The sequence below is a fragment of the Mus caroli genome, unplaced genomic scaffold (assembly GCF_978045245.1).
Source record: "Mus caroli unplaced genomic scaffold, Mus_caroli_1 scaffold_18, whole genome shotgun sequence".
Classification (NCBI taxonomy): Eukaryota; Metazoa; Chordata; class Mammalia; order Rodentia; family Muridae; genus Mus; species Mus caroli.
This window is the reverse complement of record NW_028227273.1, coordinates 37854948-37880984: the sequence shown is the minus strand read 5'-3', so window position 1 is coordinate 37880984 and position 26037 is coordinate 37854948. Positions and strand designations below refer to the sequence as shown.

Below are 26037 nucleotides of genomic sequence, written 5' to 3'. Positions count from 1 at the left end.
GTGCTAGGATTAAAGGTGTACACCACCACACCTGACTTCAACAGACTTAAGCCGTATACTACCCCAAAGTCAGTGGGTAGAAATATGGTTTCATGCATTTTTGGTTATGTGTGGGTTTGTGCATGGCCAGAAGAGGGTGTTGGGTCCCCTGGAGCTTCCCTGTGGGTGCTGGGACTTAAGAGTACATTCTTCCCTGCCGAGCCTGGGCTCGGCCCCTTAGAGAGTTAAGAGTTAGGGTGGAGGGTCTACAAGAATCTACCATCAACTTTGGGTTGATCCTCAGACCCATGAGACCTGACACTGATGACTCACCAGGTGACAAAGTCCTGGCATTTTGTTGCGGGCTCCAAAAGCCAGCTGAAGCCAGAGAGAATGTCTGGACATGTTTATGGAGTTTTACTAGAACTAGAAGAGGATCAGATATGTAGATGTAGCTAAAAAGGGGAATTGGGCCAGTTTATGGGATGGAGGCAGGTGCTACCTGACCCTATGGAGGTCAGAGGATCACAAATGTAGGAGTTGCTTTTTCTGCTTGCACCATGTTTGGGGGTCCTGGAGGTCAAACCAAAGCCATCATGCCTCTTAGCAAGTGCTGAGCCATTTTCCTAGGCCCAGTTTATTAGTGTGGAAGGAAGTAGACGCTTTCTTTTTAAATTTGACTCAAAACATTTGAGGTGGGGGTTGTATTATTTGGTCTTATTTGTCCTATTTTGTGAGCAACATCTGAAATTCAGGCTAACCTCAAACTCAAGGTCTGACCTTGGAGTTATCCTCCTATCTCCACCAGGGTGTGCTGTTTGACAAGCGCTAGGCTGATTGAACTTCTAACCTTGGCTTTGCCCCCACGTGACCTCGAGCCTCCGTTCGCCCTAGTTCTGCACCTACTGTTTGAGACCTTGCTCAGGGCCGATAGGCGGGACAAGCGGTAGACTGACTTAAAGCACAACTAATAGAGCCAGTAGCTGGTGGGCGTGGTGCAGTGTCAGCCAATGGCTTGCGGGGGTGTGGTTCAGCCTGCTGCGGTCAATCCCTGAAGATGGCGGGCAGCAGGAGGCTAGCGACGCGGTTGCTTTCTGGGTGCGGCTGGGTGCGCGGCTCAGACTCTGCCGTGCTGAGCCGCCTGCGTGATGAGGCCGTGGTGCATCCGGGCTTCCTGAGCCAGGAGGAGGAGGACACGCTAACACGCGAACTGGAGCCCCAGCTGCGGCGCCGGCGCTACGAGTACGACCACTGGGACGCGGTGAGTGGGCGGAGCGGCGAGCTAAGGGGACGCCCACTGGGACAGTGAGGGGGCAGGGTCCTCGGAGGGGCAGAGTGAAGGGCTGGGCTTGCTTGACCAGGTTGGGGACAGTGTATTTTGGGCAGTGCCCGATGTAGGTTCGGGTGGGACCAAGTTTCTCCGGTGTGGGACATGGCGGGTGCTGGGCAATTCGAGGAGTGACAGTTTATCAGGAGGTCTTGTGGGAATGGGGCTGATCTTGATGCCAGAGCTGAGTCCAGGGGAAGGCTGCTGCTGCGGGGTTGTGGATGGTACTTAGATCAGGGGAAGGGACCAGAGCCGGAGAAGGTGAACTGGCAACGTTGAGCTCAGAGCAGCGCAGTATTACCGTGGGGGCAAGTCACTGCTGGGCTTTACTAAGAACAGGGGCTGTGGTGTGGGGCTGGGCCTGGAATCAGAAGGGAGGGTTTTGGTGGGCACCAAGGAATGCGTAGTGAGGACAAAGATGTCACTTCAGACATGAAGTTCTGGAACACTTCAGGGGCATTGGTGACAAGATTAGAAATAAAAAGCAGACTTGGGAGAGGGAGTGCCAGCAGTTGGGAGTTTCACTAGGGACTTGAGTGGGATCAAATAGAGACTGGAGACCAAGAATCTGAATATTAGGGTGGCCAGCACCAGGGACCACTGGGAAACGAAACGTGAAGACCAGATGCGTGGTTGAAACCTCACTGATAATGAGCTAAAGTTAGAAAGACTGCCTGCCCTGTACTGCACCCCTCGGTACCTCATTTTCCTGTCCTGGGAGTTCCCAGTTATGACTTGAGCTCTCTGTCCAGGCCATCCACGGCTTCAGGGAAACAGAGAAATCCTGCTGGTCTGATGCAAGCCAGGCCATCCTGCAGCGGGTCCGGGCGGCTGCCTTTGGTCCTGACCAGAGCCTGCTATCCCCAGTCCATGTGTTGGACCTGGAACCTCGGGGCTACATCAAGCCTCATGTTGACAGTGTCAAGGTGAGCAGAAGGCATTCCATCAGAACTCCTAGCTAGGTTGTCGGTGGACAGGGGGGCAGAACTAAGCCTGACACCCCAATATACACACCATACATACCCCTTTTCCAGTTCTGTGGATGTACCATTGCTGGCCTTTCCCTGTTGTCTCCAAGTGTTATGAAGCTGGTGCATACACAGGAACCTGAGCAGTGGCTAGAACTGTTGCTGGAGCCAGGGTCTCTCTATATCTTAAGGTACGATGTAACCCAAAGTCCCCAGATGAGGCAAAGGGTTTCTAACAGTCACCACCACCACTCAGAAAAAGTATAGAAATGCTGAAGGGACAGACTTCCCTCCATCCACCCACTCAGCTTCTCTCTTCTTGCAGGGGTTCAGCCCGATATGACTTCTCCCATGAGATCCTTAGAGATGAAGAGTCATTTTTTGGGGAGCACCGGGTCCCCCGGGGCCGACGCATCTCAGTGATTTGCCGCTCCCTCCCTGAGGGGATGGGGCCAGGAAGGCCAGAAGAGCCACCTCCAGCCTGCTGACCTCCCACATATCCTCCAGATTTGTGAATAAAGTAGGGAAAATGCTGTCATGGGGATCTTCAAATGACCGTCTGCCAGGGCTGGGGCTCTTAAGAGACGATCAAGGTCTCAGGAATTCACATAGCATGGTGGCTGCCAGGGTGCACCCGATCACACACACTCTTAAGGCCACGAGAATATCATTTATTGCATCCACTGCTGATTAAAAAAAAAAAACCAACAAGCAAGCAAAGAAACAAACAAAAAACCCTGGTCCCTTCCCTTCTATCTTTACCTATGCAAATTTCTAGTAAAGTCACCTGAGCCTTTCAAAGCCCAGCCTGTCTCATGCTTGTGATTCTGAGACTCCAGACTGGCCGCCTTCAGCCACCACAGCCACAAGCTGCAGCTGAGAGCTGAGGCAGATGCTGCCAATGGTGCTGATCATCAAGGAAGGTCACATCAGCATAGCTGGTGGGCTGGCAGCAGGGTCGGCCATGGGCTCGACCCCGCCCTCGAAGCCGGGCCAGTACCAGACTGTGCTGGGTACGGGCCTCTTGGGGACAGCTGCCAGCACAGTATCGGAAGATGACCTTCTCCTCCGAGGCATAGCCCAGGCCCAGCTCAGCCACTGGTAGGGTCAGGCTCCACAGTCGGCATGAACCAGCCAAGGCTCTTGGAAGACGGACATGGTTGTTACCTAGTGCAAGGTAGAATAGGATTGTAAGGCAAAGTGAGGGCTTTGAGAGAAGGAATTGGGGAGTCAGGAGGCCCCCAGGAATTCTTACCCTGATGGGGCATCCAGGTCCCTCCAGTCTCTGCCATCTTCCCAGATGAGAGCTTATCTGCCACAGAAGCCTCTTGAAGATCAAGGACCCAGCCAAGGCTTGGGTGCAAGGACAGGAGCAGCAGACACAGGATCCGAAGTCTTCCTGCAGCCATTGTGACAGCAGGTCCCTGGATGCCGAGAGACCTTGGTGCCCTGAATTTATTCCCTGCCTGTCCTGGAGATTAAAACTACTGCCAGCACCATGTCCCGGGGAAGCCATTGGGGGTTGGGGGTCCCACCCACCTTTCCCCCACATCCTCATCCCTAAGAATTGATGGCTCACCCACCCAGACATTCCATAAACCCATTTCTGACACCCTGATGCCCCTGATTTATGAGTGTCACACTGTCAGCCAGAAGCAAGTCCAGAGCTGGCTACCAACCCATGTCCACACCCCACCTGCTGTCAGTGGAAGAAGTACAGGGGGGGCCGGGAGGAGGCTGCTATAGATCTTTTACTGGAATATGGGCCATGTGGTGACAATAGGGACTGGGAAGGGCACATGACAGGTAGGAGAGTCAGTGGGCACCAGTCCATGTCAGCTTCAGCCAGGATTAAGACATCATGCCTCTGTCTCCGGGCTTGGCTGAGCCAGCATCAAAACAGGAAAAGGGAGAGGCTAGGGGATAGCCAAGGGTTGGGACTCCCATTCTTGGAAGGCCAACCTGTGAAGCCATAGCCACAGTCAGTCTGGGCTTTGGAGTCTCAGAGACCAAGAGGAGACAGTGACAAACCACTCCCAGAAAGGCACAGGTTCTGCAGACGTCTGAATCCAGGAGACCCAGCAAGTGAGCATGGGCAACAACAGACCAAGAACTTTGCAGACAAAGGAATAGAACGAACGATGCTGGGCATGGCAGTGCATGTGGGTAGCCCCTGTGCTCAGGAAACCAGGGCAGGTAAAAGCCAACCCAAGTGTGAACTGCAGAATCCACGTGGTAGAAGAGAACTGACTCTCAAGAGTTGTCCTCTAACCACCACAGCATGTGATAGCGTGCACATGCTGCATGAGACACACGGTATCTTTTTAAAAAGACACAAGGGCTGGAGCAAGTTGGTACAATGTTTGCTGGGCATCAACAAAAAGCAGCTGTGGGTTCCGTCTAAAGCACAGCATAAACCAACATGATGGTGCATGCCTGTCATGTCAGCACTGAAGGCTGAGGAAGGAAGAGGACCAGCTCAAGGCCAGCCCGAGCTACTTGAGTCCCTTTCTCAAAGAGAAAAGGAACAGCTTTCAAAAGTCATTTGAACGAGGTTCCCTTGAAGGCAAGGCTCTGCCCTTAAACACAGGTGCACACCCTGTCTGTCCCAGAGTGGATGGCACTTTAGACCCAGGCCCAAAAGTGCCAACAGACAGCTGGGCAGGGATGTTCAGTGAACATGGACATTCCTAAGGACTAGCCCTCTTTCTCAGGCATTCCCAATCAACATGGGGTGGTGGGACTGAGTTTGCACTGGTGTGCAACTGCCAGTGAAAGGAAGCTCTCACTTCACCCCAGCTGCTCAGGACCCAGCTCTGAAGGTAGCAGCTGAGGCCAAGCACCAATCAGCCCTATCACTACTCAAGAATGTAAAACAGTCTCCCCAAGCAACGCCTGGCTGGCCTGGCTAAGATCTATCACTGGGCCTGTCAGGAGATAAGGGGGACCCCAGGAATGTCCCTTAGAAATGGAAAACAGCACCTAGGCGCCAACTCCAGGAATAGGTTGGATCGCAGAAATCAACGAGGGAAACACCCAAACTGACGACTGCACACTAAAAGTGGCCAGGGTTATATTCAGGGAACTGAGTTCCAGGCTAGCCTGGACTACACTGCAAGGCTTTCACAAAAGACAAAAGAGTTGTGGTACATGCCTATTATCCGGAACTCCAGAGGAGTTCCAGAGGTGGGAGCATCAGTAGTCCAAGGCCAGCCTGAGCGACAACAGTAGTTAGAGAACTAGGGATGGAGTAGCAGGCCTGAGTCCCATTTCATCACTTGTGCTGCGACAATCCCAAATTTACACTCCTGGAGGACTGTTGGAAGCTGAGCATTTCCAAATGCAGGCCACTATAAACCCACACAGCACGCTGATCCGAGGTAGGGACGAGGGCGCAGTGGCTCAGAAGCCTCTACCTGCCTAGAATCCCCCAGTGAGGGGCTGTGGGTGTGGCCAGGGCAGAGGCAAAGTAAAATCAAACTGGTGAAGATTGCACAGGGGACAAGTCCTGGCTATGGATTGAGCTCAGTGGGCAGAAAGGCTGTGTCTTATAAAAAATGGAAGCTCAGGTGGGCGTGGTGGCACACACCTTTAATCCTAGCACTCCGGAGGCAGAGGCAGGCGGATTTCCAGAGTGAGTTCCAGGAAAGCCAGGGCTACACAGAAAAAAGCTAAAAAAATAAAAAAAGAATGGAGGCTCAGAAGGGTGGAGTATCAGGAACTGGAGATGTGAGAGAGGTACTGAGGGTCAGGAAATCAAACAAAAATATGTAGCAGGAGGATGAGGAATTGGGGATAGCTGCTGGAGGGCCCAGGACCCAACAGGGATGACTTCAGCAGAAATGCTCAGAGGAGATAGTAGGTAGGTCCAGCCCCTGTTTGAGGGATGGGGACACACACTGTCTCAAAGGTTTGTTTTTTTTTGTTTTTTTTTTTTTGTTTTTTTTTTTTGGTTTTTCGAGACAGGGTTTCTCTGTATAGCCCTGGCTGTCCTGGAACTCACTTTGTAGACCAGGCTGGCCTCGAACTCAGAAATCCACCTGCCTCTGCCTCCCGAGTGCTGGGATTAAAGGCGTGCGCCACCACGCCCGGCTATGTCTCAAAGTTTTTAACGCAGAAACATTCCCTAATGTCCCTGCCCAAAGGAAGAACAGGGACAAAAAATAGCACAGAGACTAAAGGAAGGGCTAACCGGGGACTGCCTCACCTGGGGATCCATCATGTCTACAGACACCAAACCCACAGTTACCATGGTTAAGAGGAGCTTGCTGACAGGAACCTAGTGTGGCAGTTCCTTGGGAGGTCCTGCCAGCAACTGACTAATGCTGAGGCAGATGCTTGGAGCCAACCATCAGGCAGAACTCAGGGAACCTGGTAGGGGAGCTTGCAGGACTGGAGGGGATTGCAACCCCATTGGAAGAACAACATAGGATGGCCTGACCACCCAGTTCTTCCATAGTTTAGACCACCAGCCAAGGAGTGTACCTGGAGGGATCCATGGCTCCAGATACAAATGTAGCAGAGGATGGCCTTGCCTGACAGCAATGGGAGGGCTGTCCCTTTGTCCCAGGGAGGTTTGATGCCCCAGAGTAGGAGGATGCTGGAGCAGTGGGAGAGTGTGGGTGACTGTGGGAGCACTCTCATACAGGCAAAGGAGAGGGGGGAGGGCAGATGTGGGATGGGGGTTGGTGAAGGGGGTAACCAGGAAGTGGGATATCATTTGAGATGTAAACAAATGGAATGATTAATACATATATGATGCATTAAAGAAAGAAAAGAGAAAGAAAGGAAAGAAGGAAGGAAGGAAGGAGAGAGAGAGAGATTGAGAAACAAAGGAAGAATGGAGGCCCAGATGCCTCAGGGCTCCAGGAGGGCAGGGGTGGCAGTGATGACTCGCACACACTCTGGGCTTGCTCTCTTTATTGGCATCACTCTTTGAGGGAGAAGTGCATCTTATCACCAATCATCTTGCGCTCAGGGTTGAGGCGCTTGAGGATCTGCGCCAGCACATTTACTGTCTGCTCGCTGCTCAGCCCTGTCTTCTTGGTCTGGAACTTCTTCAGCAGGTCCTTTGTGGTCATGGGCTTGCGGGTCAGGTAGCGGCGCACAGCATCCTCTGTCACCTGGACATCACTGTGGGAGGGGAAGGGAGGGAGGCTGGAGTCATACAAGAGTCCCTTTAGCCCAATCCCACCTATGGTCCTGCTCCTGTCTGAACGTACCCGCTGCTGGGTGTGGACTTCCCAGACAGGCTCTGGGGACCCGTGTCCATCCGAAGACGCTTGGCTGCTGGAGTCTCACTCGTCCGCTTCCCTGGTGGAGAGAGTAATGTCAGGTCCAGGCAGGGCCCAGATCGGGGTCAACAGGTGGCTGCCAGCAGCTCTTTCTCCAGTGACAGGCTTTTCTGGGCACTCACCCTGCTCCAGCTTGCTGGCTGCAGCCCGCAGGGTAGAAGAAGTGCTTGCTGCTTCTGCACTGGGAGTTCCTGGCCGACTGGTGCCCTTTGAACTCCCTCCCGATGGCTTCCGCTCCCTCTTTGGGGGTGTCTTCTTCTTCTGCAGAGATTAGGGTATGAGTGTGAAGGCTCAGACTGTCATTCCTACTCAAGCCCCCAGCTCTGACTTACCGCCATGAAGAGTGCAGAGGAGGTCTCACTGTCAATGTCGCTCTCTTCTGAGCTGTCGGAGTCATCACTGCTGTCTGCACAGGGCAGATAAAGACCATAAGTAGAGACCCCAGACAGAGCCTACCCACCAACACCCATGAGCAGGGAGGTCCAAAGGACCAGGAGTATACTGGCCATCATCACCCACCTTTCCTGCGCTTCTTCTCTTGTGGGGTAGGGGCCTTCTTCTCTTCTTCCTCCTCCTTGTCTTCCTCGGGGGGCTTCTCCTCCTCACTCTCCTCACTGCTCTCGCTCTGCTCATCCACCCCTGGGACACAGGTCACAATGGGTGAGCAGCGGCAACTTCTGACTCCCCACTCCCACCCACTGGCTGGTCCCTAACTGGCACCTACCCTTTGGGCCATCCTCCTGCTGGGGCACTTTGGGCTTGCCTTCTGTTTCATCTGGAGAGCTGCTGTAGGGCAGAGAAAGGCAAGCCATAAAGTTGGGCGACCACAGGTCTGGCCTGCCTTGCCCCTGCCTCATCTCTGCCTCGCCTGTGCCTTACCTGGAGCCATCAGACATGTAGTCTACCTCCTGGCCCTCGAAGTCCCCATCATCGCTGTCCTCAAAAGCCTCATCATCTGAGCCCTTCTTCTTTTTCTTCTTCCTGCCTGCCTTGGTCACTGGGGCCTTTTTCTTAGCCTTGGAGGTTCTGCTGCCTGTGAAAGGAAGACACAGGAGCTCAGACTGGATGAACACAGATCTCTGCTCTCTGCTGGGCAGGTGATCCACCCAAGCCACTCCCCCAGCCGCTCTCACTGGGGATTCTAGGCAGGGGCTATACCCATGAGCAGCAATCCCATCTACCCAGGAAATCCTGACAGCTGATGCCACATGCATCATTGTACTCAAGCAGTGACAGGAAAAACACAGGTCACATAGCATCTAAAGCCTTTATAAAAAGTATCTGAAGCCGGGCCTGGTGGCGCACGCCTTTAATCCCAGCACTCGGGAGGCAGAGGCAGGCGGATTTCTGAGTTCGAGGCCAGCCTGGTCTACAAAGTGAGCTCCAGGACAGCCAGGGCTATACAGAGAAACCCTGTCTCGAAAAACCAAAAAAAAAAAAAAAAAAAAAAAAAAAGTATCTGAGCAGGCAGCTCTACAGGGACACATAGCTGATTCCCAGGTGGTGTTAACTCACCTTGTCTCTGAACTAAGCCCTCTGGGTCCCCACTTACCCTCTTCGCCACTGGCATCGCTGGCATCGGAGGACATTTCCAGGTCATCCTCCAGGTCATGAATGCGCAGCTCACTAGGCTTCTTTCGACTGCGCTTCTCCTTCTCCTCCTCATCTTCATCCTGGTCCTGGTCCTTGAGCCGCCGCTGCTGCATGATGCTGAAGTGGTTTAGGACCTTGTTCCTCCTGCATATGGGAACAAGTGACTATGTACTCTGTGCAGCAGAGGATGGTGGGGAGCAGGGGGCTGCAAAGAGCTCCTTGGGCCAAGAGGATGGTAGAAGATAATGACTGGGTCACTCAAATGGGCATCCCTTCTTTACAGGACAAATGGGCATGACAGGATAACCTCATTAAGGCACAAACACTGTAAAGGAGGCTAAGGAACGGTAGTTAACCTGAGCCACACCACATGCAACAGAAAGAGAAAGAGGCAGGGCATACAGCCTGGGCCATTTCAAACCTCCAAATCTTGAAACAATATAGGGTGAGCCCTGAGATGGCCTCAGGCCCATGTGCACCTAAGCCCCCTGGGGACCCCAAATCTTAGCTCCTCCAAACTCAGGGTGTGTTCCAGGCATATCCAGCCATTATATTGGTTAGCTAAATAACAAACTCAGGGTGTGTTCCAGGCATATCCAGCCATTATATTGGTTAGCTAAATAACAAACTCAGGGTGTGTTCCAGGCATATCCAGCCATTATTTTGGTTAGCTAAATAACATTTTATGGCTTTGGAGGTGGTGGGTTGTTTGGTTGTTTTTTTTGTTTTGTTTTGTTTTTGTGAGATATGATATCTCTCTATTGTCCTAGCTATCTTGGAACTCACTATGAAGACCAGGCTGGCCTTGAACTCACAGAGATCCTCATGCCACTGCATCCTAGAGTGCTGGGGTAAAGGTGTGCACCACCAGGCTTGGCCCAGTTAAAATTCCTTTTAAAACAGGATCTCATTGTGTGATCTTAGCTGGCCTGTAAGTTGGAATATAAACCACCCCTCAAACTCAGAGATCCTGTCGCCTGTGCACCCAAGTGCTGAGATTAAGGGTAAGTACCACTGTGTCTGTCAAATTTGGGGTGTTTTGAAACCAAATCTCATATAACCATAGCTGGCTTCAAACTTAATACAGAAGATGGACCTGAATGCCTGATCCTTGTTGCTTCTACCATCTGTGTGGTAATGTGTGAATACACTACCCCCACCCGCACCCCCACAGTTAATTTATCTCAAGGATTACTTAGAGAAGGGGTAGGGTCTCACTGGACAAGGAGCTGTCCATGAACCACACCTATGCATGCCCGGAAGAAGACTAAGCATAGTGGGAGGAGGAGCTGCTTTTGACATTTCAGTCCGGGCCCCTTGAGAACTGGTCCAGACTTGTAGGCAAGCACAGAGCAACCCCACAAACCACATACATTCCTGAAGCCCTCTCTGGACCCACAGGTCCCATCCTCAGCAGGTGTACAAGGTATCTCATGCTATACATCCCCAGTTTCTCAATCCCAGCCTCCCTGCACCCGCCTTTGTCTCTACCTCCCAGGCTAGAACTGAGGAAGTTGCCATTAGGAGGCGCCTCCCTGGACCCCCAGGCTGTGCATATCTGTGGTACCAGCCTTCACTCAGCTCCCAGGCAAAGACTCAAGCAAGAGAGGTCTGCCCAAGCAAGTACTAAGCAGTAGTCCAGGCAGCCTTGCTCTGAGGGCATACACAGCTGTAACAACTCACCTCTCCCATTCCTCCTCGGCTTCCTCAGCAGTGAGTGTGCGGTGTCGGGCCAGTGGTGTGAAATTGTACCAGTTCTGTACAGGGAAAGCCTCAAAGGCACCATCAGCACACTGTGTGAAGATGTAGTAGGCTGTGTTCTCTGTTACCCCGCCTTTCTTAATGCCTTTGAACCTGTGGAGAGCCTAGGTTAGGTCACGGTCCCACCCACACCACCTACACTTCTTCCACCCCTGATACAGTTCCCATTTGGGCTCTTCTAGGAATGATTAGGACAGAAGGGCATGTGCTACCATCTCCTTAGCACAAACATCACCCTGCCACCTTGTGGCCACCATCTGCTACAGATTCTGGGCCATGTTGCACTGTGTATCCTGCTCCCAGCCTATAATCCCCCATGGCTACTGAGGGCCTCACACCGTGTAGGCTCCAGCTATTGGTTCATTGAATAACTATGCATAGAGCACTGGCTCCATCAGACTCCACCTTCTTTGCAATGGAGTATCCTCGCCCATGGGGTCATCCCAAGTCAGGGCCCTATCTCCAGGCCACACTCAGGCTGCTGAGCCAGGCCAACAGTATCTAGTTGATTTACCTCCAAGATTAAACTTTGATAAGGGAGGTGGTATGGGACCACCATCCTGTTGGCTACAAACTCAAAGAAAATTCCTCCAAAGTATGCATGTGTGAGGGACACAGGCCGGCCCCTCCCACCGTCAGCATCACTTACTTCCGTCCTGATTTGCCATTGACCCGGAGTAGCCAAGGCTGGTCCTCAGGCCGAAACTCCTTTAGGACAATGCCGTACTTCTTCCGGCGTGCCTCCTCCCTGAGCTTGCGGTTGAATTCACTGCCTGCACCAGACTCTGGCATCTCTTCTTCCTGGTAAATCTTCTTGTTGCTCAGATCTCGCTCCAGCCGTGCCTGAAGGAGAAGCAGGAATCCTCTTCTGTCTCCCTGTGCCAGGCTCAATGTGCTCCCAGCAGACTCCCCATGTGACATGAAGGCCAGGGATGTGAGCACCTGTTGCCTCTGCCCAGGGAGAGGGCTGTGGAGCTGGTTCACTGGGTAAGGCAGCAGGCTTGCAAGCAGGAGGAATTCAGATCCCCAGGACCCACAGACAAAGCTGGGCATCTGAGAGCCCAGGAGAGAGGTGCAGACAGGAGGGGCTCTGGAACTCACAGGTCAGCAAGCCCCAGGTTCAGTTAGATACCCTGACTCAAAACACAACGTAGAAAGGCTATGGGACAGTACTTGCTGTCAAGCCCTGGGACGCACATGGCAAAAGGTGAGAAGTGACAAGTCTTCTCTGATCTCCAAACTCTGTATCCCTCACACACCAGTGGCCCAACAGATGTCATCGAAATATGGTGTAGAGTGACTATGGAAGACACCTGATGTCAACTCTGGCCTTGACAGGCACAGCATGCCCACATGCATACAAACATCACACACACACAAGACTCTGGCCACAGGGAATGTGGGACTTACTACAACAACAGTAAAGCAGACTGGTCCATGAGATCATGGAGTACAGAGACTAAAGATGTATAGTGACCACCTGAGGAAGGCCCAGGAGCAACCCCAACAATATGAAGATAGTGACATTTTAACATGGCACCCAAAGAGTGGATAGTTTAAAACTTTGGCCTTTAACATTTTTTTGTTCTTAGTATTATCTAGAAAGTCCTGTTATGTAGCCCAGGCTGGCTTCAAACTTATGATCCTCCTGCCTCTACCTCCCTGGTGCTGGGATGCTAGTATCCCTGGCTGTACCCATCTTGTGGAATCGTTTTATCCTTTTGAGACAGGGTCTCACTGTACAGCCGGTCTGCTCTGAAATTCACCATGCAGACTGACCAGGCTGGCCTTGAAGTCTGAGATCCACTGACTCTGCTGCTCTTGAACTGGCAGTAAAGGTATGTGCCACTACGGCCAGCTGGCTTTTTCTTAAAAACAAAAACCCCAAACTTTTAAAGTGTATTTAAAGTGTATTTCTTTTTGTGGAGGTTGTACATGACATGGCCTGTATGAGGTCTGAAGACACACTTGGAGCCACCTCTTTGCTCACTGAGTTATCTTGCTACCCAATACTTTACTTTTTTAAGACATGGTCTGTGGCTGGTCAGTGGTGGCACACGCCTTTAATCCCTACACTTGGTAGGCAGAGGCGGATGGATTTCTGAGTTGGAGGCCAGCCTGGTCTACAGAGTGAGTTTCAGGACAGCCAGGGCTACACGGAGAAACCCCGTCTCGAAAAACCATTTAAAAAAAAAAAAAAAAAAAAAAAAGGACACAGTCTATGTATCGTGGGCTTTACTGTGCAGGCAAGGATGATCTTCAGTTTGAGGTCCTACCCCCTTCCAGCTGGGGATCCAGCTGGGCCTCATATATGCTAGATGCGTGCTCTATTGACTGAACCACATCCTCTGACATGCTTTGCTCTTCTTTTCTTTGGAGATAGGATTTATGTAGCACAAGCTGGTGTAAAACACTCAGTCTTTCTGCCTCAGCCACCAGATGGCTAGAATCACAAATCTGCTGGAGCCACAGGTGTGGGCACCAGCGTTTCAGTAAAGTTATTACTATACACAGTCACCAGCCCAGGGTTAGGTCCCTGCCCCAGCCACCCAGAATCACACACTTACCTGGTTCCAGGTAGCAAAGTTGACTTTATCGGCTGCATTAAAAGCCATTATGTTGTATCTTTTGGCTGTGTTCCTGGAATGGACAAGAAACTATTGATTATTCATTCAACAAATCTATGATTTACACCCTTGGTTGTAGGTAATTCTGGGAACTCATAAAAGACTCCAGAGCAATGGTTCTCAAAGCTCTGACCCTCTAATACATCTCCTCATGCTGTGGTGACCCAATCATAAAATTATTTTTGTTTAGTTCACAACTGTAAGCTATAAATGGTAATGTAAATATCTGTGTTTTCTGATGCAGGTCTTAGGTGACCTGCAAGTTGAGAACCATGCTCTAGTTTTTCAGGGGTTTTGTTTTGTTTTATTTTAAGGAATCAAGATCCATCTCATCCAACCCAACCCCATCAGATAAAGATCTACAGACACCAGGCTCTCTTACAGCATCACATACAGAGAGAGTGAGAGCGAGAGAGAGGAGAGACAAGAGAGAACATTCATACACATAGATAACAATAAATTAAATCTTAAAGGAAAAAAAGGAACCACCGGGCAGTGGTGGCGCACGCCTTTAATCCCAGCACTTGGGAGGCAGAGGCAGGTGGATTTCTGAGTTCGAGGCCAGCCTGGTCTACAAAGTGAGTTCCAGGACAGCCAGGGCTATACAGAGAAACCCTGTCTCGAAAAACCAAAAAAAAAGAAAAAAAAAAAAAAGAAAAAAGGAACCAAAAGTGCGGAGGACCCCTATGTAGAAAGAAGGGCAGGCAGGCAAGGGTCTTAATGGATCTGAGTGTGTTCAAAGCCAGCCTGATCAAACCAGCTGAACTACACAGTAAGACTCTTGTCTTCAAAGGGGGCTGGGTGTGGCTCAGTGGTGGAGTACTTGCCTAGCACGTACCCACCTAAGATAAAGTTAGAAGTTGAGGGACATGGCACTTGGCACAGAAAACAGGATGTATACCACCTGTGATCAGTTTGGGATTTTTCTTTTATTTTGGGACAGGACCTCACTATGTAGCCCTGGCTGTCCTGGAACTCACTATACAGACCTGGCTGGCTGCGAACTCACAGAAATTCTCTTATATCTGCTTCCCGAGTGCTGAGATTAAAGGCAGTCACCATGTCTGGCCTGACCAGTCTGACACAGGACAAAGTCACCGACGCTGACATTAACAACCAAGGGGTAACTGTTACTGTGTCTTGGACGAGGTGGCAGGGGAACACAGGGCCGAGGTTCTGGAGCGTGGGTGGACGGGGACTTACTTGGGGACTCGGACGACGTACTCGGTGACATTCTGGCTGCTGGAGCCCTGCAAGAGAGCAGTAGTCTGTAAGGCGAGGAGAGGGCGCGGGGTCTGTTCTGCGACACCTCTGTCCCCACCTCATTCATACTCACTAGAGCCGCCATGGCCGTTGCTCAAGCTGCTCCCGGTCGGCCTAACGGGATAAACTTCGTTGTGTCCCTCGGCTCCAGGAAAGGGAAGACACCTTTCCTGGTTGTCACGTTAGTGTGATGCTGTGCTTTGGATTTCCAAACCCTTAAGTCTCCGAGAATGCTGGAAGACGAGAAAAAGAGACCTAACTCTCTGCGCATGCGTTAGAGCCTGACCCGGAAGTTGAACTGCCACACCGAGATGAGCGCAGTCGCTGTACCTACTGTGGATCACCAGCTTCGGAGAGAAAGCCACCTTTTGGCGGCGTTCTCTGTTTATATACCACGGAAAAGTCACGTATAGACACGCCCGTCATGACGTCATGACGCAGGCACCGCGGAGCATCCTGGGTAGGGTGGAAATGGCGTCTCCTGGTAGACGCGTCCTCGGTCCTCTTGCGCAAGCGTAAATGTGTCCCAGAAGCGGGAGCGGGGCCGCGTTGCTATGGCAACCGAGGCCCACTCTGTGGGGTGGCTTCTTAGGCTCTTCTGGGGCGGGTCTGAGGTTCCGTTGTCTCTGTGTCCTGGGATCTGGGGATCCTGAGGATCTTGCAAAATGAGTCCCTTGTGACGTAAAGCGGAGCCGGGGACTCGGTGCAGGGTGGAGACAGGGCCCCAGCGTACCCCGGCATTGCGGGCGGGATGGGTCTGTGCGAGTCCACGCTGCCCCAGCTGGGCAGAACTTTGAGGCCCCAGGAGAAGGGTAACGACGTGGGGTGGTTGGTTTACATGGGGCAACGGAAGGGGGAGATGGGCAAGTATCCCCACTACTTGGGGGTGCACACCAACCCTTGCACGGAAGGAACGCATCTGCGCATGCTCCCACCCCACCGTTGGTTGATGCCTTTGGCATATAACTTGAATAGAAGAGCGAGTGTCGGAAATGGAAAGTACTATTCTCCGGGGACCAATCACAGAAAGGGAGCCTACGGGATGCAAAGGAGTTGGTTAAGCAGAGGGGCAAGGGAAGCACAGGCATTGAACTTGAGAGGAATGAGATAGGCTGATTCCATGACTGGCTTTACATAAACTGACTCCACAGATGTGTCTAGTAGCGGAGGCATTCTTTTACGTGCGCCTTAAGTTACAGAGGCTGGCTAGGAAGACCAAAGTGAACTGAAAGGGACAAAGAACGAGGGCTGACTGCGGAGGAGAGGAAAGGGCAGAGAGGTTGTTGGCAGAGAGGTTTTTTTTGTTTTGTTTTTTTTGTTTGTTTTTTTTTTTTTTTTTTTTTTTTTTTTTTTTTTTTTTTTCAAGACAGGGTTTCTCTGTGTAGTCCTGGAACTCACTCTGTAGACCAGGCTGGCCTCGAACTCAAAAATCCGCCTGCCTCTGCCTCCCAAGTGCTGAGATTAAAGGCGTGCGCCACCACTGCCCGGCGGGCAGGAAGGTTTTATCCCAACTCAGGTTGTGTGATTAGAGGCACATGCAGGCAGCATAGAAAGGGCCGCATGGTGGGCGGAGCAGGGTGCTACTGGGTGAGTTTGAGGGCCCTCTTCTTTATCTGTAAAATGGGGTGATGGAGGCACTAAGGCACTTCATGGAGGTCTGTGCAAATGGCTCAGGAAAATCCCCACAGGGGGATCCTTAAATGTGAGTCTAGGATTTCTTATAAACTTGCACTAGTACCCTCTTTCTTCCCTGAACACCATAGATATCCTGAGGTATCCCCTGATCATCTTTGTGGTGGGGGGGCCCGGCTGCGGGAAAGGGACCCAGTGCAGAAACATGGCTCTGAAATACGGCTTCTACCACGTGGAGCTGGGCCAGCTGCTGCGGGAGGAGGCTCAGAGAAGCACCCAGAGGGGACGGCAGATCCGGGACATCATGCAGAAGGGACTCCTGGTACCTACGGTGAGAGTTCACAGGAGTTCATGGGGTCACTCATGGCTGGACGGAGTCCCCAGGAAGCCAGTGTCTGCTGGCCCAGTGACTGCCTTGCTGCCCTAAGCTGTTCTTCTCTGACAGTGTTGTGGTGATGTAAGAGTTAAGGACACTGGCTGCTCCTGTCCATAAGCTGGGTTTGCTTCCCAGCACCCAAATGACAGCTCACAACCATCTGTTAACTCTATTTCCAGGGTTTCCTGTACTCTCTTCTGGTCTTGCACACATTCACACATACATGTAAGCAAACACTCACAAATAAACAAAAAGGTCACTGGCCTAGCATGCGCGAAGTCCTGGGTCCCATCCCCAGCACTGCAGAAACTGGGTGCATGCTGGGCAAGGCACCCTTGACTACATAGACAGGCCAGTCTGTGCTACGGGCCAGAGATGGCACACTGGGTGAAGACATTTTGCAGCCAAGCCTCACAGCCTGAATTCAACCCCTGAACTGACTCCTGTGAATGAATGGCACATGTGCCATCCTTCCCCAACTAGATAAATGATAAAAGAGAGCCAATAACCTTTTTTTAGATTGAATAAGAGTCTAGCCTGGCCAGGCAGTGGTGACACACATCTTTGATCCCAGCACTCGGGAAAGCAGGGGCAGGAGGATTTCTGTGAGTTCGAGGCCAGCCTGGTCTACAGAGTGAGTTCAAGGACAGCCAGCGACACACAGAAACCCTGTCTTAAACTAGCCCTCCCCCACAAACAAAAGATTCTAGCCTGGGATATGTCAGGGACTATATCAGGCATGGGGGAGGGAGTTACAAGGAAGGAAGGGAGGAAAGGAGAGAGGGAAAAAGAAAGCCAGATGAAGTGACAAACACCTGTTATCCTTGGACCTGGAAGGCTGAGGCAGGAGAATGGGGAATTTGAGGTCAGCCTGGGTTACATAGACCCTATAAATAACTTAAAACAAATCAGCTGCTGTACCCATAAACTGCACACCCACATATTCAGTGGATCCTACCAAAAATGTCCAGGAAGCAAATTGCTGAGAAGGGACATACACAGCAAAGTAGAGACATTTATCTAGAATTAGATTGATGGTGTATCAGGAAATGTAAACTGTCTGGTAGAGTCTTAGAATATCTGATGGGCATAGTAGGACAAGCCTGTTCACTCAGGAAGGTGGAGGCAAGAAGATTGGAAGTTCAGTTCAAGGTCATTGGACTTGGTCATTGGACCTTTCATTCCAACACTCGGGAGGCAGAGGCAAGATATCTGAGTTTAGGGGCTGGTGAGATGGCTCAGTGGGTAAGAGCACCCGACTGCTCTTCCAGAGGTCCAGAGTTCAAATCCCAGCAACCACATGGTGGCTCACAACCATCCGTAATGAGATCTGACGCCCTCTTCTGGTGTGTCTGAAGACAGATACAGTGTACTTACATATAATAATAAATAAATAAATCTTTAAAAAAAAAAGATATCTGAGTTTAAGGACAGTATAAGTTTCCAATGAGCCTGGCTATGTGAAACTCTTTCTCTAAAATAAAGTACGAGGAGTCTTGAGAGCCTAGTTCAGAGAACAAGGGTTTGCCTAGCATTTTGTGCGGCCTTGTGCTCAGTATATGGGTGTATAGGGGTTGGGGGTAAAGCACTCAGGAGGCAGACCAGGGGAGTTTCCATTCAGGGCCAGCTTGGGCTCCATGCCTAGTTGCTGGGGAGGTGGCCCAGCTGCTACAGATACCTAACTGCTCTAGAGACATGGGTTCAGTTCTCAGGTGGCTCTCAATGGCCTGTAAATCCAGCTCCAGGGGGTCCTACATGGCTTCTGGGGCCCCTGCATGCACCTGAAGATATCTACACATAGACATACACACAATCAGAAATGATTTCAAATTGTTTTTAAAAGCATGCAAGCAGAGAGGAAGCCAGTGATTAGGATGCTGGGTGCTGTTTCCCTGTCTTACAGGAGGCCCACAGTGAATGGCCTTCACAGTCCCTGGCCTTTTTGGAGGGGTGGATCCTGAGTCCATGCCCTTTCCTCCCCAGGGTTTGATTCTGGACATGATCAGTGACAACTTGTTGTCTTATCCAAAGATCCGCGGCTTCCTCATCGATGGCTTCCCCAGAGAGCTGGAACAGGCCAAAGAGTTTGAGCGGATTGTGAGTGACCTGATCGCCTATAGCCAGAGCGCCCTTCAGGGTGTGCGCTACCTGAATGGAGGTTTCAGACCACCCTCTCCCTACTCTCCATAGAACCCTAGTGGATGGATATGGGAGGACCTGAGGCTGGGAGATAGGACCTTCCTTCCTTCCTCTCCTCCCTCTTCTCCTGATCCCCACCCCCATCTCCTTCAGATTTCATATAGCCTAGGCTGGTCTCAAACTCCATAACATAGGAGAGGCTGACCTTGAACTCCTACTCTTCCTGCCTCCACCTGTGGGGGCTAAGATGGCAGAGATGAACCACCACACCTAGTTTATATGCTGAGGATGGACGCCAGGGCTTCAGGCATGCTGGGCAAGCCGTCTACCTACTGTGCTCTATGCAGCCTGCACATACGATTTCTTTTCTGCATTAGTAATGGTCAGAAACTGAGCATGGAGGTACATGCCTGTCACCCCAGCACTGGGATCCTGTGAGGCAGGAGGATTGTGATTTCTTAGGCCAGCCTAAGCTACATTTGGAGTTCAGCTGGGAACTCCATTAAAAAAAAAAGACCCTGTTTTAAACAAACAATACATATTGAACAGCCCCTCATGCTGGCTGACTTCTGGCCGCCACACTCACACACACATGCATGAAGAGATTGGGATGCAGATGAAAGATTCCAGAGGGTGAATTTATCCATGCAGAGTGTTGCCAATGGGCATAGGAAACATTCACACTGCTGTTGCCATGGGGATGTGCAGGACCAACATTACCAAGCTAGTAGGGTTTATGGGAAGCTGAGAGCTGTGTTGCAGAAGCTGCCCCCCAACTCCCACCTTGCTTAAATATTGGTCACAATTTCTTAAAATGTGAAACTGTGTAACCCAAGGGGAACTGTGAGCTGAGCTGGGAGTCAGGGTGGAGTAGTAGCCTCAGTTCCCAGAGTGTTCCATGTAGCCCTGGCTAGCCTCCATCTCTAAGTATCTAAGGATGACCCTGAGCTGAGAATGCTCCTGCCTCCACCTCCTTGGTGCCGGGATAATAGAAGTGAGACAGCACTGTCCCGCTGGCTTCTTTCTGTTTTGTGCTGTCTACCACAGATATGCCTGGTGTCCTTAAAGCCTAGGTGTGAACATGGCATCAGATCCCCTGGAACTGGACTTAGAATGGTTGTGAGCCATCATGTATATGCTGGGAATCAAATCTAGGTCCTCTCCAAGAACAGGTACTCTATCACCAAGCCATGCAGCAGTCCTAACTATGCACTGAACGTGGGTACATGGGTGCACTCTATAATACCCACAGAACTTTTTTTTTTTTGAGGCGGGGTTTCCTTGTGTAGCCCTGGCTCTATAACTGACTCCATAAACCAGGCTGGGCTTGAACTCAGAGATCCACCTGCCCCTGCCTTCTAGTGTTGGCATTAAAGGTGTGTGCCACCACTGCCTAGCTGGTTTTTGTTTTTTAAGTGAGAGTCTGGGGTGTGGTTCAGGGATGCGTTCTGTGGACACTTTGCTTTCTTGGGTTGTGAGATGCATATGGATGTGCTGGTCCTGGCTCATAACCAGTCCCATATCCAAACATGTAATGAAGCTCGAGCTGAAAGCAGTGGGCGGGGCCTGCTAGAGTTCTCAGCAGGAAATGGGCCTGAGGACAGGAGAGATCTGACACCTGCAGCGTGTTCTCTACCTCCACACAAGCACTAACATGTCATAACATGTGTGACACAGGCAGAGTAAATATATGGAAGTAAATACATTTAGTAAAGGAAGAAATTTGCACCTGTATTGAACACATAGAAATTTGCTTTGACAATAAGCACTGTGGCTATTCTGTCAGGTGCTCTGAATCACCTACAGGCAAAGTGTGGAGGATATGGGCAGCTTTGGGCAATTACAGAACCAGTGTCAAGTAGATTCTCTTATCCAGGGTGTCTGAGCAATGTGGACAACTAACTAGAGGTTATAAGGAAATCCCTGTCTGCCAGCATGGAGCCTATGGTCTCCATTCTGCATTCTATGAGGAAGTGTACAGGACAAGCATCATTATATAAAACAGAGCTAGGGGCTGGTGAGATGGCTCAGCAGTTAAGAGCATGGACTGCTTTCCCAAAGGTCCTGAGTTCAAATCTCAGCAACCACATAGTGGCTAACATGTGTAATGAGATCAGTAATGAGATCTGATGCCCTCTTCTGGTGTGTCTGAAGACAGTTATAGTGTATTTAATATAACAATAAATAAATCTTTAGGGCTGGCAAGATGGCTCAGCAGGTAAGAGCACTGACTGCTCTTCAGAAGGTTCAAATCCCAGTAACCACATGGTAGCTCACAACCATCCATAATGAGATCTGACGCCCTCTTCTGGTGCATCTGAAGTCAGCTACAGTGAACTTATGTATAATAATAACTAAATCCTTAAAGAAAATATTTAGGAGCCGGGTGTGGCACACGCCTTTAATCCCAGCACTTGGGAGGCAGAGACAGGTGGATTTCTGAGTTCGAGGCCAGCCTGGTCCACAAAGTGAGTTCCAGGACAGCCAGGACTATACAGAGAAACCCTGTCTCGGAAAACAAAACAAAACAAAAACAAAACAAAACAAAACAAAACAAAACAAAACAAAACAAAACAAAAACCAAAAAAATATTTAGGGCTGGAAAGATGGCTAAGGGCACTGACTGCTCTTCCAAAGGTCCTGAGTTCAATTCCTAGCAACCACATGGTAGCTCACAACCATCTGTAATGGGATCTGATGCCCTCTTCTGGTGTGTCTGAAGACAGTGACAGTATACTCATATACATAAAATAAATAAATCTTTAAAAAATGTTTAAAAAATAAATCTTAAAAAAAAAAAAAAAACCAGGGCTGGACATGGTGGCATCCACCTTTAGTCCCAGCATTCAGGAGGCAGAGGCAGGTGGATCTCTTTGACTTTAAGGCCAGCCTGGTCCACAAAGTTCTAGGGTAGCTAGAGCTACACAGAGAAGACTCCCTGCTTTAAAATAAGATGGAAAAAAAGAGGAAGCAAAAGAAAGGGAGGAAGTATAACTGGAAAAATGACTCAGTAGTTAAGAGCACTCAGTGATCTTCCAGGAGACCTGAGTTCAATTTCCAGCACCCACTTGGTAGCTCCACGGGCACCTCCTGCTTTTGGCCTCTGTGAGCACCAGCACTCTTGTGTACCACACACCTATACATATAAAATCTTGGCGGGGCAGTGATGGCACACGCCTTTTATCCCAGCACTTGGAAGGCAGAGGCAGGCAGATTTCTGAGCTCAAGGCCAGCCTGGTCTACAGAGTGAGTTCCAGGACAGCCAGGGCTACACAGAGAAATTTTGTCTTGAAGACCAAAAAACCAACCAAACAAACAAAAAGTTAAAAAAGGATGAAGGGAGGCCAGCAGATAAAAATGCTTGCTGCTAAACCTGACAACCACATGTTCTCTCCCTGGAATCCACCTAAAGATGGAAGAGAGCAGACTTCCACAAAGTTATCCTTTGACTTTCACACATGCCTCCCCTCCTTCCAAGAATAAAAGAAAAAGGATGAGATATCAGAACCAGACATGCAGGTGTCACAGCTGTCGGAGGTCCAGGCAGCAGGTGACTTTGCTGCCAGTAGGGAGAGACCATTGGAGGGAGGGGGAGAGAACCTTCAGGCTCTAACATGCATTGCCCACCACTGCAAATCAAGCCTCAGTTTGGATGGGACTAGGCTCACAGGATAGAATAGTCACCTCCCATAGTTGAAGCCCTTGGTTTCATCCATCCCCAGGGCTTAGAAGTGAAATCCCATTTGTGTCAGCTCAAATGTGAGGTAAGGGACTTTGGTGGTGTCCCTGACCCCATTGGAAGCAAGAGACCAAGCATGGTGGTACACACCCTTCATCCCAGCACTGAAACTGGGGAGGTGAACAATCAGGAACTCAGGGTCATCCTGGGCTTCATGAGACCCTGTCCAAGAAAGAGGTGGATCTCTGAGTTCCAGGCCAGCTTGGTCTACATGAACAATTTCAGGACTGTATAGTGAGACCCTCTCCATAAAAGGAAAAAAGGGGGAGGGGAGGGAACTAAAAGGATTTATGGTATCAGCACACAGGATGCTGAGGCAGGAGGGATGTTTGAGGCTAGATTTGAGTATTTAAAATGATCTGGTCTGGCCTGGTCTACAGAGTTCCAGGACAGCCAGGGCTACACAGAGTAACCCTGTCTTGAAAAACGAGAAAAAAAAAAAAAAAAAAAAAAAGATCTGGTCTGTATATAAATAAGAAAATGAATAATTTTCTTATATTTATATATATATATATCTTATATATATTTCTTATATATATATACACAGTAAATAAGAATATAGTAAATAGAATATAGTAAATAAGAAAAATGAAAAAGAACATATCTAGTGTGGCTGTACACACCTGTAACTCCAGCATCTGGCATCAGAGGCAGGAGGATCAGGAGTTCCATGACAGCTGAGGTGAAAAAAGTAAACCAAGGGGTACAGGATATGGCTAGGTCAGCAAAGTGCGAACCCTGCAAGTATGTGAGCCTGAGTTCCATCCCCAGAGCCACATAGAATGCTGGGTGTGTTGTATATGCTTGATCTGATCCCTGAAGCTTACTGGTCAGCCAGCCTAGTCTACGTGTAGTTTCAGGCCAGTGAAAGACCCTTCCTCAAAAACAAGGTTGCAGGCTGGGGAGATGGCTCAGCAGTCAGGAGCATCTATTGTGCCAGGCATGGTGGCATTCACCTTCAATTCAAGCACTGGGGAGGAGGAGGGAGGCAGGTCTTTGCAAGTTCAAGGCCCTGTCTCGAAACAAAACAAAACAAAAACCCAACAGAAGTAGTTCCATAGACCAGGCTGGGCTTTAAACTCAGATCTTCCTGCCTTGCCTCCAGGGTGCTGGAATTAAAGGCATGCGCCAACTATACTTGGTTCAAAAGTGTTTTAAGAGTGTATATTGCTGTTTGCAGAGGACTTGAGTTCAGTTCTTAGCATCCATGTAGGCAGCTCACTACCACCTCTACTCCAGCTCCCAGGGACCTGATGTCCTCTTCTGGCCTCCACAGACACTTTACAAATTCATGATGTCTCCCCAGCCTCATGGCCTCTGGGGGAATGGATGCAAGACTCTCTACTCAGGGTTCTGTTGGTTGCTGCCTAGGTGGGCAGGGCCCCCAACATAGTCATAGTGTTTGACTGCTCCATGGAGACCATGGTGCGCAGAGTGCTACGACGAGGACAGGTGGAGCACCGGGCAGATGATTCAGAGCCGGCCATCCGCAAGCGCCTAGAGACGCACTACACCCTATGTGAGCCTGTCCTGACCTTTTACCAGCAAAAGAACCTTCTACGACATGTGGGTACCTAGAAGTGAGCCCCAAGCCCCATTTAGTGAGCTTGGAGTTTGCAGCTTTGTTCAGTATGAAATGGTGGGTGAGGGAATTCCATCTCCTTAGGATGGCACAGGCTGAGGCCTCACATAGCCCAGGCAGGCCTTGAACTCATGAAATCCTCTTATCTCCGTCCTGAGCTCTAAGATGACAGGTGTGAGCCAGTGAATGTGCTTCCAGTTTCTGAAAGCTACAATAGGGTCCCCAACTGCCACCTGTGAAGCTCTGGGTCTGGCTCAGTACACGCTGGGGTGGTTAGTGTCAGTGGAAGGGAGATGAGGGACTCTGGTGGTATCCTTGTCCTTATGGGAAACAAACATGGGAGACTGTATTCTATTCTGATCCCTGGACCCATGGGTTCTCTCTCCATGGCTCACTCCTGCCCCATCCCCAAACCCAGTATACAGCAAACCTGCCTGTATCCGGGCTTGCCTCAATGGGCTGATGGAGCATAGCTCTTGTCATGAGCTGCATCTTTGATCTTGTCTTCTTTAGATACTGGCCGAAGAAGCTCCTGAAAGCATCTTTGCCAAGTGCTGTTCCGTCATTGAGAGTCTGTTGTGAGCTAGGTAGGACTGGGCCAACATCTGGCCTACCACACAGCAAAGAACCCAGACCTGAGGTGAGTCCTTGGCACTAACAGGGCAGACAGGTACCTAGAACAGCTGGAGGGAAACTAACTTCACCTGTAAGTGGCAGCTGCTACTGCATCATGTGCACTCTGGAAATTATTCTAGCAAGGCATGATTTTCACAGTTTAGGGCAGCTTTGGAGAATGGAGTCTCATTTCTGCTGTCCTACAAGCTCTCCATCTGGCTTTGGGGCTAGCACTTTTCACCTGTTATGCCATCTCCCTGGCTGATTCTGATCAGAGAAGGAACTTTACAGGCTGCCACACTGCTCAAACCCCCTGGCACTGTCCACTTTGTCCTGGCCTGGGCATCGCTCACCCAGACCAGGCCTCTCCTTTCCACCCACACTCGTCAGGCCTGTACTCCCAATGGGATGCTTCCATGAGGCAACCCTTAGTGACAAGTGTGGTCACATCCATGGGAACATGAGCCCCAGGGACCCTCCTCAGTGCCTGGTTCCTCAGGTCCCAAAGGCAAAGTGCAGAGACAACTGGGTAGGGCTCCCTGAAAGATAGGTGGTTTCAGGGCCTGCACCCCACTCCATCCTCTCTAGCCCATGCATTGAAAAGGAAGGTCAGGAAAGCATGTGCCTGCAAGCTGTTCTCTGTCTAAAACTAAGACAAAATCCCCACAACTTCTCATCCCCAGGGTTACGCTTATAACAACTAGGAAAAAGCAGCATACATCTGCTTCAGAAGCCTACTTGAAGGGCAGGGGAGACAGACCGACAGATCACAGCCAGCAGGACAAAGGGAGGTTTTTGATACCATTTATTTGTGAAGTTAAAAACGAGCGATAAAAAGTAAAAACTGCCATACAATTTTTTTGTTTTGTTCTCATTTTTTTTTCTCAGTTTATCTCATCTTCAACAGATGACAACGTACCAGGCCAGTCCTGGGGTTGGGGTGGGTATAAGGAGGAGCCAGGGAAGAGCGGGGGTAGGGAGAAAGAGAGAGACAGAGAGAGATGGGCAGGGCAGGAGGGGCCTATGACACCCACACCTGGTCCAAGGAATGTTCCAACTCTAACTAAAAAAAAAAAAAAAAAAAAAGAAAAAGAAAAAGAAAAAAGAAAAAGAAAAAAAAAGAAAAAAAGAGATAGCAATAG

General features: G+C 50.3%; 4 protein-coding genes across 8 annotated transcripts; 2 read left to right on the top strand and 2 right to left on the bottom strand.

Annotated features, from left to right (window-relative positions):
- Positions 1–188: 188 nt before the first annotated feature.
- On the top strand, positions 189–3080 carry Alkbh7 (alkB homolog 7, RNA demethylase). The gene is made up of 4 exons (XM_021149242.3): positions 189–1240; positions 2059–2232; positions 2341–2465; positions 2600–3080. The coding sequence occupies exons 1-4, from the start codon at positions 1037–1039 to the stop codon at positions 2760–2762; spliced, it is 666 nt and encodes a 221-aa protein (XP_021004901.1). The 5' UTR covers positions 189–1036; the 3' UTR covers positions 2763–3080.
- Positions 3081–3124: 44 nt separating this feature from the next.
- Pspn (persephin) lies at positions 3125–3683 on the bottom strand. Its single transcript, XM_021149243.3, has 2 exons — positions 3530–3683; positions 3125–3441 (listed from the first exon to the last, which is right to left on the bottom strand). The coding sequence occupies exons 1-2, from the start codon at positions 3681–3683 to the stop codon at positions 3125–3127; spliced, it is 471 nt and encodes a 156-aa protein (XP_021004902.1).
- Positions 3684–7179: 3496 nt separating this feature from the next.
- On the bottom strand, positions 7180–15222 carry Gtf2f1 (general transcription factor IIF subunit 1). 4 transcript variants are annotated; one of them, XM_021186037.2, is made up of 14 exons: positions 15147–15222; positions 14886–15045; positions 14753–14799; positions 13490–13562; positions 11572–11765; positions 10845–11015; positions 9121–9305; positions 8448–8601; positions 8293–8354; positions 8088–8207; positions 7901–7974; positions 7691–7829; positions 7497–7587; positions 7180–7407 (listed from the first exon to the last, which is right to left on the bottom strand). In XM_021186037.2, exons 2-14 carry the CDS (start codon positions 14895–14897, stop codon positions 7203–7205), a joined length of 1527 nt encoding a protein of 508 aa, XP_021041696.1. In that variant the 5' UTR covers positions 14898–15045; positions 15147–15222; the 3' UTR covers positions 7180–7202. The 4 variants fall into 4 exon arrangements, with proteins under 4 accessions (XP_021041696.1, XP_021041697.1, XP_085689251.1 ...); XM_021186038.3 differs by having other exon boundaries at positions 15143–15205; XM_085833125.1 differs by lacking the exon at positions 15147–15222 and having other exon boundaries at positions 8293–8351; positions 14886–15120.
- Positions 15223–15333: 111 nt separating this feature from the next.
- On the top strand, positions 15334–25738 carry LOC110312445 (adenylate kinase isoenzyme 1). Of its 2 annotated transcripts, XM_021186039.2 has the most exons (6): positions 15334–15624; positions 16576–16775; positions 18804–18917; positions 24070–24264; positions 24794–24920; positions 25579–25738. In XM_021186039.2, exons 1-5 carry the CDS (start codon positions 15564–15566, stop codon positions 24860–24862), a joined length of 639 nt encoding a protein of 212 aa, XP_021041698.1. In that variant the 5' UTR covers positions 15334–15563; the 3' UTR covers positions 24863–24920; positions 25579–25738. The 2 variants fall into 2 exon arrangements, with proteins under 2 accessions (XP_021041698.1, XP_021041699.1); XM_021186040.2 differs by lacking the exon at positions 18804–18917.
- Positions 25739–26037: the final 299 nt, after the last annotated feature.